This window comes from Centroberyx affinis, unplaced genomic scaffold (genome assembly GCF_046629955.1).
Source record: "Centroberyx affinis isolate AG114_WGS23_722 - 3 ecotype Tasmania unplaced genomic scaffold, CSIRO-AGI_Caff_v1 ptg000280l_1, whole genome shotgun sequence".
Classification (NCBI taxonomy): Eukaryota; Metazoa; Chordata; class Actinopteri; order Beryciformes; family Berycidae; genus Centroberyx; species Centroberyx affinis.
In genome coordinates, this window is record NW_027278959.1 from 76,998 (window position 1) to 88,834 (window position 11,837).

Consider the following 11,837-nt stretch of genomic DNA (forward strand, 5'->3'; position numbering starts at 1 on the left):
AGCAAAGGCTAGTTAGGTGTATCAGCTCAGCTCCCAACGCTTGTTAGGTAACTCGTTAGTTGATGGTGATCAGCGCACACACGTTTTGTTTGATCATATTGAGCAGACAAATGAGAAAGCAGTAGAAATATTGCCAATTCATTAAAGTGAATTTATATCGAGCGAATTCTTTTTACCTAAGGGGAAATCCATGCTGAGGTTGGTCAAAAATCTATTGTCTCTTGTTAAACGTTAGCTAGCTAACTTAGCTAATGTTACTTAGTCGGCGGCGAATTTTGCAGCATCGTTAGCGTTAGTGATGTTATCGTGATTTTCACTTCGGACTCAACGGTAAATCTCTGTTGGAGCTCTGATTTTTGATAGCCAGCAGGGGCGTAGAAGGCTAAGAAAGTTAATTACTAAGATCAGCTAAGTGAGCTAGTTAACGCCATGTTAGCAGCTAATGCCGTTTTCTCAAAGGCAGTGGACAGTCACTGACCACTGCATTTCCACATGAGACATCTCATTGAGAGGTCATGCAGTGGTTTATTGCAGTGCGCACTTGATTGCTTCTGGTGTAACGTGGATTATTATGATGCGATGAATGCCAACAGGTTAGGCAAGTAGCTACATTTAACCACGACTAATTGGGATTTTAATGGATGGTGCAAATATGAGTCCTAGCTAGCTAACGCTACATAGCTAGGCTACACAGTGCAGATGCCCGATGAGAGGTTTCCCGGAGGGCTTGCCATAAACATCCAAGCCTCTGGGAAAAAAACATATTTGGACACATTTTACGTTATGTTAGTATAAAAATGTAATTACATAACCAGTAACGCAACCCCCGAGGAGTCGTTCGTTATGTAACAACATCTTAAGGACAACTAGTTCTTAAGGGCAGAGAGACTGTCCTTCAGCTGGAAGGCCCAGGTTCAAGCCCCCGACACAGCGAAGCATCCGCCCTGCTGAAGTGTCCTTGAGCAGGCACTGGATGCCTACCAGCATGGAGGCGCTGTTCTGCAGCTGACCCTGCACTAACCTCCCTGTGAAAAGAGAATTTCCCCATGTGGATCGATAAAGTATCACAGAAAAACCATGGTTTGAACTAATGTTATGAAGATGTAAAGTCTAAAGCTGCTAGAGAACGGATTGAAAAAGATCGAAATCAATCAGTGTGTCTAGGGGTGGGGGGCTGGTGCATAGCTGACAAGACCACTAATAAAGCACATCTGTGTTAAAAGCAAGCAAAATTCAAAATATAGTGATGCATATTGTGTGTTGTGAAAATATCAGAAAATATTATGGTATGATATTTTTCCCATATCACCCACCCCCAGTACACAGCAAATCTGGTTTGAAATAGCCTAATCCTGATAAGATGATATCACAGTTATGAATATAATAGCTGAATATGCTGATATTCAGGAAATGGGAATCTAAAATCTTTATCCCTTTTTGCTGTTGGTTTCCTTGTAATTCTCTTCTTGGTGTCCACTGACAATTTTACATTATAGAATGTGCACCTCAATACAATTCAAAAATTATAGGCCTATATAATGTAATATCATATAATATAATGTAATATATACATGCACACAGGGATATTTGTGATGGGGATATGAGGATGCATATAACCAATGTATCTGGAATAAGACCATGATAGGCATACTGTCTAAGCCATTATCCATAACACTGTGTGCATGTAAACATAGTGACACTTAAAGCTGGTGCTTGTTGATGTAGTAACTTGGGACAGCTCTCCTGCAGAGTGATTGGAAACACAGTCCTATAATAATAGGAATGTGATACTTCACTGGTCCCCATAGAAAAATTCTCTTTACGCTTGCCCCCCTTCCACAGGGAGGGCAGAGCGCTGGGTCAGCTACAAAACGGCACCCATGGAGCTGGTTGGGATTCAGTGTCTTACTCAAGGACACGTCAGCAGGGAGTATGCTTGCTGACATGGGGGGCGTGAACCCAGGTCCAGGAATTGAAGGCCTCTCTCCTACTTACTATGCCACCTTGCTAACACATTTGCAAGGCAAAGCCACAAGAAGTCGTCATTCAGTGGCCTTATGCAGTGAAAAGATAAAGTATTTTGCATGCCATTGTGTAACTGGCATTTTTCCAATTTTCCTTTAGGAGGTCAGAAAAAACCCCATTTAGTTGGGACTTTTAGAGTCGTAAGCACGGGGTGTTTGGGTTTGAGATCAGAAGACTCAGCCTACATGGAAGTGGTTGTCCCTTCTAATACTTTAACTCCTCGCCATAGCTAATATTTCTAAACTGATAAAAGCAAGATTGGACAACCCCTTTAACTTGTTCATCAACATTTGAATTAAAATCAGAGTTGGATTAGTATTAGTGAACTGTCAGCAGAATGCACAAATTCTCCAAAGAGTTCTCCCAAGATGGCACCAGCCGTGGTTGTTCAGAGATTTCTGGTGCAACTACAAAGCCTCTATGCACATTTTTTGCCCAAGATATTCAGGCCCACGCTGTGACTTTTTTATTTAAATTTCCACTCACTGCCACTTGAGTATTCACCTCTATCGTTATGCACTACAAGGTTATTCATCAATTGAAAGATGGGCTCTGAAAACCCAGTGGACTTCAGCCCAGCTGTGATCCTGGCTGAGGAAGATCAGCAAGAAATAGGAGGCCTGATCAACTCTGATGGAGAAGAGGTGGATTTCTCAGATATCAGTAAGTAAATGAAGTGTAGCAGCACAGTGTAATATTATGTGTTTTTTGGAGGGGTGGGATTAAGTATTGAAAATGCCAGCTGTAGAATTCTTGCACAAACTTGCTGGAACACATTATTACTGATCATCGAGTCAATAAATTAATTAACATAAACTTAACACCTAGTAGCATGAAGAACAAAGATTAATAAATCAGTGATTGTATGGAGATATTTAACCTAACAAAGAAACAGCGTTAAAGGCCATTAGATTAACATGATTTAAGAAATATACATCACACATTCACCTTAATATGGCCTTACTCAAATAATTAACAACCACCAGTTAAAGAAAGTATACAAACAACTAATGAAACAGTACTTCAGTACTAATTCAATACTATTGGCACATTACAAACATCACATTCTTCCCCCTTTATCCAATAAAGGTAGTCAAGTAGTTGGCTTGACAAACTTACTTCGTCATGGAGGCATACTGACAAACAAGAACATTGAGGGAGAGATGTGACCAGAAGTGCTGAACTGATCATTCTCCCCTGCTCGCTCACAACATGGCCGCCATATAGAGAGACACAAACTGTACTCAAGGAGGGTTGATTGAGGACTTAAAGGGGCAGAGTATGTTGTGCGACGAGGGAATTCTGTATATTATTATTATTATTATTATTACTCTGTATTCAGTCCAATAACTCAGGCATACATCGGTAACTTTTTCATTTGGCACATACCGGTAGTTCTGTTTATTCACTATTTGGATACAAAGAATGGTGCTGATTGGCCCACAGGGGCACTCACAGAATTTGAATGGATTGAACGGTCTTTCCACTTTTTTCTAGGGTATTTTGGCTAGTACACCATAAAATGCCGTCTGTGGTTAGTTGCTATGGTGACAACGGAGGTTTAGCCATTAAGGCCAAGTGTGTCACACTGGCTGCCACACAGCGTGGGTTAGCTTTGTAATGTTACAAGACTAACATTAAATGAATAAAATGTGATGACTTACCAACAGTAATATAGAGCAATTAACCCAGTTGGTCCAAAAATCCTTGAGTAGCTCCCCGCTGACAGCAAACCGACGGAGATAGCACAAGATGGCAGTTTTCCACTGCTTGGTCCTTACTGCAAAACCTCTCACCTCTGCGACTTGGCGTAAGTCGGTTTATGCGGATGCTAGGCCAACGGTAACAAGGAGGTTTTATATTATGGAACGGTACACATAAAAATGGCCGCCGCTCTGACCATCCAGGAGCATTGATTTGAATGGGAATGACCGTTCTATCCATTCAAGTTCTGTGGGGTCACAATGCCTTTTGGTATCGCCTCAGCTCGCTTGGAACCTCGACGGAGGTGCTACAAAAAAAAGTACCAGGTACTAGGTAGTATGGTACCTGGTACCTGGTACTTGCCCAGTGGAAAACCAAAAAAGGCGAGTCGAGTCGAGTCGAGCCGAGCCGGTACCATACCGTGGAAAAGCAGCATATAATATGCCCTTGAAGTCTTGTCATACAGATGTGAAACTACACCAGGGGCCTCGTGTAAATGTTGAGTAGGCACAAAAAGGTTGCGTACACCAGTTTTCACGCACACATCGGGATGTATAAAAATAAATTTGACGTGAGAATGTGTGCCGTCCCACAAACTTTAGACATGCGTACGCACATTCTTCTGGTTTTGTCAGTTACCAACTAGAGTGTCGTTTCCCTCCTCAACACCGGCCATACCAGTTATACCGCCTGTCAATGAAAGTGAAACTTAAAATTCCTCTCCAAACCCACGTTAACGGCATTTGTAAACGGTAACACTTTTTAATCAGCGATTTATAACACTGCTCAACACTCGGGTAGTTAATGTGAGTGCAGTGCAGATTCTGGCATATTGCCCTTCTTTACGCTACCATTGGATTGTACTGGACACATTACTGTCACTAGGTAAGGACAAATAATTCATCCTATTCATCCTAATCTGTCATGTTAGTGACCAGATTTAGTGATCAGTATGTTGTTAGTATGTCCATTTATCATTTTGTAGCCTAACTTGAACATGGAAGCTCTGAATATGTGCTTTTATTTTACAAAATACAAAATAACGGTATTCCCGGTGTGGGGCTAATGCCACTGGTGTGGACTCCGAGACCGTATGCCACCGGTAACACCACAGTGAAAATCACATCCCATTTAAAATCACATTCTCACTCAATTCACTGTGCTCTGTCTAAGTAGTCTATGAAAACACTGAAAATGCTATTTCTTCCTCCTTCCATAAGTTTTCTTAAATATGAGGGTTTTATATAACTGTGTTTTTGTAATTTTAGTTAGGAACTTAGGAAATAGATACAGGTACTTTTTGCAATTTGCATAAAAACCCTCTATACCACCAAGACTGAGGCTTGTGCATGTGTGGTCAATTTCACATTGATTGGGATGTACAAAGGAAAGGTGCGCACAACCTGGCGTACAAGTTACTCCATCTTTCAGTATGAAATCCACACAGACGTTTATACATGAGGCCCCAGGTGATTTCACTGATTAGTTCCCTCTCTCTGGTTGAAGGAATGTTAATTACTGAAAAAAGCTGATGTAAAGATTGGTGGTTGGATTGTAAACCTGCAGTCTCTCTTCCCTCCATGACACATGGTTTAAGACCCCTGGTGTGGCACACACATCAGACAAGTATTGATAATTATGAAAACTTAAAGTGTTTCTATAGACATCAGTAACTAGAAACAGAAACTTAGTACTACAATTAAATATCAAGTAAACAACACTCAGGCTAGGTAGAAACTTAATCATATCGTATGCACATCCACACATAAATGAGAATTGAAGATCAAGACTGAAATCGTAGCACTAAGATTAAGCTGACGGACAGGTGTGGAAGGCATGGTCAGAGATTGATTATTTTGAAAATGTTTCTTCAACTTTTTTTTCCAAAAGATAATGCTGTTGTTCTCATTTTGTTATTCACATAGGAGAGAGTGGTAGCCCTACTATTGGAGATGAGGAGACTCCATCAAAGACATTTGATCAGAGTGAGAATGAAAAACCGCAGTCGACTCACAGCTGCTCAGTGTGCGGAAAAGATTTCCCCTATGCCTCTAAACTTCAGCGCCACCTACGAACCCACTCAGGCGAGAGGCCCTTCCCCTGCTCTATGTGTGAGAAGAGATTTCCGGAGAAGGGACTGCTCATGATTCATGAAAGGGTTCATACTGGGGAAAAGCCATTCCCTTGCACTTTCTGTGAGAAAAGATTTGCTAGCCAGGGGGAGCTGAGACTACACCGGCGGACACACACTGGCGAGAGGCCATATCACTGCTCCATTTGTTTAAAGAGCTTCTCTCGCCACTGGCACCTGAAAACGCACCTAGAGGCAATGCACTCTGAAGTCGTTGCCGGCTTTTCGAGGAAAAAGTTTCCTTGTTCTGAGTGCGAGAAGAGCTGCAACTCAGCAGCAGAGCTGAGAGATCATCAGAGAACTCATACTGGAGAGAGGCCCTACCAGTGCTCATTCTGTGACAAAAGGTTCGCCTTGTCAGGTACACTGGTGAGACACGAGCGTCTCCATACTGGCATTACGCCCTACCGCTGCTCTGACTGCGGGAAGACGTTTGCGCAGCAGTGGACCCTAACGACACACATGCGGACTCACACAGGAGAAAAACCATACAGCTGCACACAGTGCGACAAATCTTTCATTGCCCCAGGAGAGCTGCGGAGGCACACCAGGATCCACACTGGGGAAAAGCCGTACACCTGCGCTGACTGCGGGAGGCACTTCTCTTTGGCAGGAACTCTGAGAAACCACAAACGGTCATGTAGTTACACCAAGAATGGATCTGCCACAAGCCTCATCTCAGGCTCAATTCAAGCTACAGCTGGGGAATCATCCCAGCAGGACCTGGCCAACAACATCAGCTCTGAGGTACTGCAAATACAAGTCAATCTCAGAAAAGAAGTAGAATGTGTGTTTCTCAGTTTCAGTTTACTTTTTTTGGTAAATTGTTTCAGTTGATGTATTTCTTCTGCAACTAAACATTTTTAAACGATGCTTTCAAACCTCATAACATCACAGTCACGTCCAGATGGGAACACTCAGCTGAGTTGTATCCATTTGTTCTGGTTAAAGTGGTAGAACTGAGCTCTTGATTCCTAATTCCAATTTGTTTAAATAGGTTTCTGCCAGTCAGGATACGCCAAGTGATGTTGAGGCCCATACCTCAGAGGGACCTAACTGCGACAAAGCATCCCAGTGTGAAACTGACTTGAAAGAATCAGAATACAGACTAGAGGATGGCGGTTCCAGTCCACATATGAATGTCATCGTGAAAGAAGAGGAGGAAGAAGAACCTTTGTGTAGTACATAAACATGAGATTACTAGATTTCTCTGTTATATACTGTAGGAATGCTTCTCTTCACAGTGGAATGATGATTTTGTCTTTCCTGAACTATTTCATGTGTTTTTTCCCCCCGTAACAGCAGAAAGTCTGGAGCAAGTCTCTGGTAGTGAGGATTGCTCCATGTCAGAGGGAGTTGAACAACACCAGGAGAGCAACACAGAAATTCGAATTACAGTTAAGGAGGAGGAAGAGGAAGTTGTCAACAGTAAGCTGAGGAAAAATCCATTACAGGAGTGCAAATGTTAATTGTAAATTAAAAAAGATGCTCAAGATAATGCTCATAATAATCAAATACCCTACAGTTACTGTGAAATGTTGTCTGAGCTGAGACCCAGTTCCATTGAGGAACTAGAAGTGGTTTCCAGAACTGACATGTTTGGGTTAGGGTTAGCCCCATCTTCTTTGATAAAATTTGATCAATTCCCAACCTTAGTCTCTACTGGTGCTGGCAATATTTACTTGCCTAAGAACCAAATTTTCAATGGAAACAGAATATCTTTGATGTTTTTAACACCTTTAAATCAGTTTTTTTTTTTTTTTGCATGTTGCTTGATGACATGTTTCCACTCAGTCCTATTTTTGTTTGCATAGTCTCAGGTGAGGATCCTGATCATGCTGCTGACACTGAAGATGAGAGTCCTCCAACATCGCCACTGCAGCAGCAGCTGAACAACAGCTCCTACTGCTGCAGGCTCTGTGGAAGAGACTGTCACAAGCTATCTGCACTGCAAATACACATGAGAATTCACTCGGGAGAGAAACCTTATCAGTGCACACTTTGTGGGAAGCAGTTCACCCAGAAAGGTCAGCTGAAAGGTCACCAGAAAGTGCACACAGGAGAGAAACCGTTTTCCTGCCCAGACTGCGGGAAGAGCTTCGCCCACTCGGGAGCTATGAACAGGCACCGCCTCACACATACAGGGGAGAGGCCCTACCACTGCTCCGTGTGCGAGAAGAGCTTCAACCAGTCCTGTCGCTTGAGGGAACATGAGAAAATTCACTTTGGGGAGAAGTTTGACTGTCCTGAATGTGAGAAGAGTTTCACACGAGCGTCGAGCCTCAGGAACCATTTCAGGCTCCACACAGGAAAGTGGCCTTACAGCTGTGACATATGTGGGCGGGGCTTCAACCGCTCTAAAAGCCTGCGGCTCCACAAACGGAATCATGAGCAGGCTGAGACTGGGGACAAGTCTGCACTTAGTGTGAAGAATGAAGATGATTCCTCGCAGAGTGATGATGCCTCTCCAATTGATTTGTGTATGACAGAGCATAATGACTGATTATGTATTCATACAATATTCATAGAGCTAGGAGTAGTAGTATAAAAATGCTTCTCTTCACATTGGAATGATGATTTTGTCTTTCCTGAACTATTTCATGTGTTGTATTTTCCGTAACAGCAGAAAGTCTGGACCGAGTCTCTGGTAGTGAGGATTGTTCCATGTCAGAGGGAGTTGAACAACACCAGGAGAACAACACAGAAATTCGGATTACAGTTAAGGAGGAGGAAGAGGAACTTGTTAACAGTAAGCTGAGGAAAAATCCATTACAGGAGTGCAAATGTTGATTGTAAATTTAAAATGATGCTCAAGATAATGCTCATACTAATCAAATACCCCTCAGATACTGTAAAATGTTGTCTGAACTGAGACCCAGTTCCATTGAGGAACTAGAAGTGGTTTCCAGAACTGACTGGATTGAAACATGTTTGCGGTATCAATTCCCATTAGCAATTTGTGGATAATGGGAAGTGGCTACACTTTCAAAGAGTCTTTGTTGCTATGTGCTTCAGGTACAAGACAACTGCTCCCATGTGTATACATATAAAAGAAAGGAAACGATAACAAATTAGATTGTTAAGAAGGAATTGTTAAGGAATCCTCTTTGATAAAATCGTATCAATTCGCAACCCTACTATGTACAGGTGCTGGCAGTATTGCCTAACAACAGTTGATATGTTGCTTTCTGAAAGTACTGTGGTAGGTTAAATATCTATTTTTAGAGACGGGAAAAAAAAGCACTTGTCGCATTAGGAAAATGTCATTAATCAGGGTATCTAGTTTCTTCGGCTCCTTTGTGATTTCACAGAATTTCCTGTGATTAATGTGACAAAACGTTTAATGTAAATATCAAAAGCACAAATTCCTTTAGGGACCGACTAACAAACTGTTTAGAATTGCACCATCTGCCAAGGACATTGTATGTACCTGTTCCAACTCATGGGAATACTCCATATATTATGGCTACATAGGCCTAAATGCCACCTGTAGAACTGGCTAAGAAACAGCTGTCGTGAAGTTAATATTGCTGGTGTGTGATCTGACCATAATATAGTGTTAAGTCTATGGGCAGGTGCATCATCAGTGAGATGAGGCATTTAGTGCAGTTTACATATTACTTTACAAACATAAACATTAACTCATATAGGCCCTTGTTACACTGCTGGTCTGTAAATGTTGCTTGATGACATGTTTCCACTCAGTCATATTTCTGTTTCCATAGTCTCAGGTGAGGATCCTGATCATGTTGCTGACACTGAAGATGAGAGTCCTCCAACATCGCCACTGCAGCAGCAGCTGAACAACAATTTGACAAAGAGCTCCTACTGCTGTGGACTCTGTGGAAGAGACTGTCACAAGCTATCTGCGCTACAAATACACATGAGAATTCACTCGGGAGAGAAACCTTATCAGTGCACACTTTGTGGGAAGCAGTTCACCCAGAAAGGTCAGCTGAAAGGTCACCAGAAAGTGCACACAGGAGAGAAACCGTTTTCCTGCCCAGACTGCGGGAAGAGCTTCGCCCACTCGGGAGCTATGAACAGGCACCGCCTCACACATACAGGGGAGAGGCCCTACCATTGCTCCGTGTGCGAGAGGAGCTTCAACCAGTCCGGTCGCTTGAGGGAACATGAGAAAATTCACTTTGGGGAGAAGTTTGACTGTCCTGAATGCGAGAAGAGTTTCACACGAGCGTCGAGCCTCAAGAACCATTTCAGGCTCCATACAGGAGAGAGGCCATATGGCTGTGACATATGTGGGCGGGGCTTCAGCCGCTCCCAAAGCCTGCGGCTCCACAAACGGAAGCATGAGCAGGCTGAGACTGGGAACGAGTCTGCACTTAGTGTGAAGAATGAAGATGATTCCTCACAGAGTGATGATGCCTCTCCAATTGATTTGTGTATGACAGAGCATAATGACTGATTATGTATTCATATAAACCATAGAGCTAGGAGTAGTAGTATAAAAATATTACTGTTTCTAAGATTTTAGGCATTCAAATATGAATTGAAAGAGGGAACGGTAAGGGGTTGCCTCTGTGAAAAGCCCATCATAGAACCTTGACACTGTGCTTTCAAAATATGATTTCAAGACTAAGCACCCAAAAACAAAAGACCAATATTCACTACGAACAGAGCTTTCCTAAAACCTTAGAAACTGTCTTAAAATTACAAATTTAGAGGTCCTATTATCTCTTGTTTATCACTATCTATGTTAGTTGAATTGAAATATCACACTCATATTTAGAGTATTTATGGTAGTATAAATTACTCATTTTAGGTCTGTGATTTCATTTTTGCAGTATTTGTCATTCAAACTAATTGTGTATGTGGAAATTGGATTCTCAAAGAATAATCATGTTTTTTTAATATGAGATCTTAAGACGGCCCACAAGCAGTCTAGCAAACAGGAGAAACTGGAATTCACAGTTTGAGTCTGTGGTGATGGCTACACACATCAGCAAAATTTAGCCAGTGCTGAAAGAAAAAAATCCTTTAGCCTTACTGGTGGCTAATTTTTCTAATGTTTTGTGCAGAAATTACTAGAGAACCTAACCCTGAATCAGATTCACCTGGTTTAAACAACTCTTAGGGCCAAAGAACCATTGTGAAAAAAGGAATCATCCTTTAAGGCTGTGATACAAAGGCAATAATATGAATAATTTGAAGCAATGTAGATGGTTAATTTGCCCACCGTTGCCTCCATCTAATTGTATGAGACATGTGTTATACTGAACAATAAAAAAAATAAAAATGACTGAGGACTGAATATTTGTTTGGGATGCTTCACTTAATTTGTCCACAAATGTTGACTGAACTTTCCAAGACTGTAGCCATAAATGAGGCTGATGAGTAATGTTAGGGTGGAGTTTCCTTTTTGCATGTGTGGGGGGAGGGGGGGGGGGGGTCACAGAGGTCTCATAGGGGTCAATTTTTAATTCTGAATCAAATCTCAAACTGACAATTGTGAAAAGTTCCTCCAGCTTAGATCACATTTTAAAAAGTCTGTCTCTGCCTGTTTCAAATACTTTGAGTTGAATGTCATATTTCTAATCTTGACTTTGGAAATGGCTCGTGAAGAGATTTTAAACTTTGTAGAACTTCATTTTTTTTATTCTACATCTACAAATAGTCAACCTCCAACACTGACCATGCTGGAACATTTGGTCACCACCACTTCAGTTTTGAAAACCCAAGTCTGAAAATAATGCATCTACACATCCCTCTGTTGAAGGTGGGCTGTGCTAATTTATAGGGAAGTGATCATGAATTTATAGAACCATGGTGTTTTTTTTATAATTGGATCATTTTATTATCACCAATGATTCTTTAAGTGCTAAAGCTCCTTTGCCATCACCCATGATGCATATTAATAGGGGATATTGTTCACCTTTTTGGGGTTAAAGTTATAGTTGCAGTATGCTTACATTGGATGAACATTTGCACATTAGATGTATATGGACAACTTACTGTT

The 11,837-nt window shown here is 41.7% G+C and overlaps 1 protein-coding gene across 4 annotated transcripts; it reads left to right on the top strand.

The window, feature by feature from the left end:
• Positions 1 to 45: 45 nt before the first annotated feature.
• Positions 46 to 11,120, top strand: LOC139639047 (zinc finger protein 271-like). 4 transcript variants are annotated; one of them, XM_071513108.1, is made up of 8 exons: positions 46 to 198; positions 2,552 to 2,688; positions 5,655 to 6,607; positions 6,858 to 7,041; positions 7,163 to 7,288; positions 7,675 to 8,340; positions 8,484 to 8,609; positions 9,586 to 11,120. In XM_071513108.1, the coding sequence occupies exons 2-8, from the start codon at positions 2,571 to 2,573 to the stop codon at positions 10,284 to 10,286; spliced, it is 2,874 nt and encodes a 957-aa protein (XP_071369209.1). In that variant the 5' UTR covers positions 46 to 198; positions 2,552 to 2,570; the 3' UTR covers positions 10,287 to 11,120. The 4 variants fall into 4 exon arrangements, with proteins under 4 accessions (XP_071369209.1, XP_071369233.1, XP_071369226.1 ...); XM_071513132.1 differs by having other exon boundaries at positions 7,166 to 7,288; XM_071513125.1 differs by having other exon boundaries at positions 6,858 to 7,038.
• Positions 11,121 to 11,837: the final 717 nt, after the last annotated feature.

Excerpts from the sequence above, each read along its gene's own strand:
- LOC139639047 (XM_071513108.1), top strand. The coding sequence starts at position 2,571 with ATGGGCTCTGAAAACCCAGTGGACTTCAGCCCAGCTGTGATCCTGGCT. Across the intron at positions 7,042-7,162 it reads GGAAGAAGAACCTTTGTGTA|CAGAAAGTCTGGAGCAAGTC; the intron begins GTACATAAACAT and ends CCCCCGTAACAG. Across the intron at positions 8,610-9,585 it reads GGAAGAGGAACTTGTTAACA|TCTCAGGTGAGGATCCTGAT; the intron begins GTAAGCTGAGGA and ends CTGTTTCCATAG.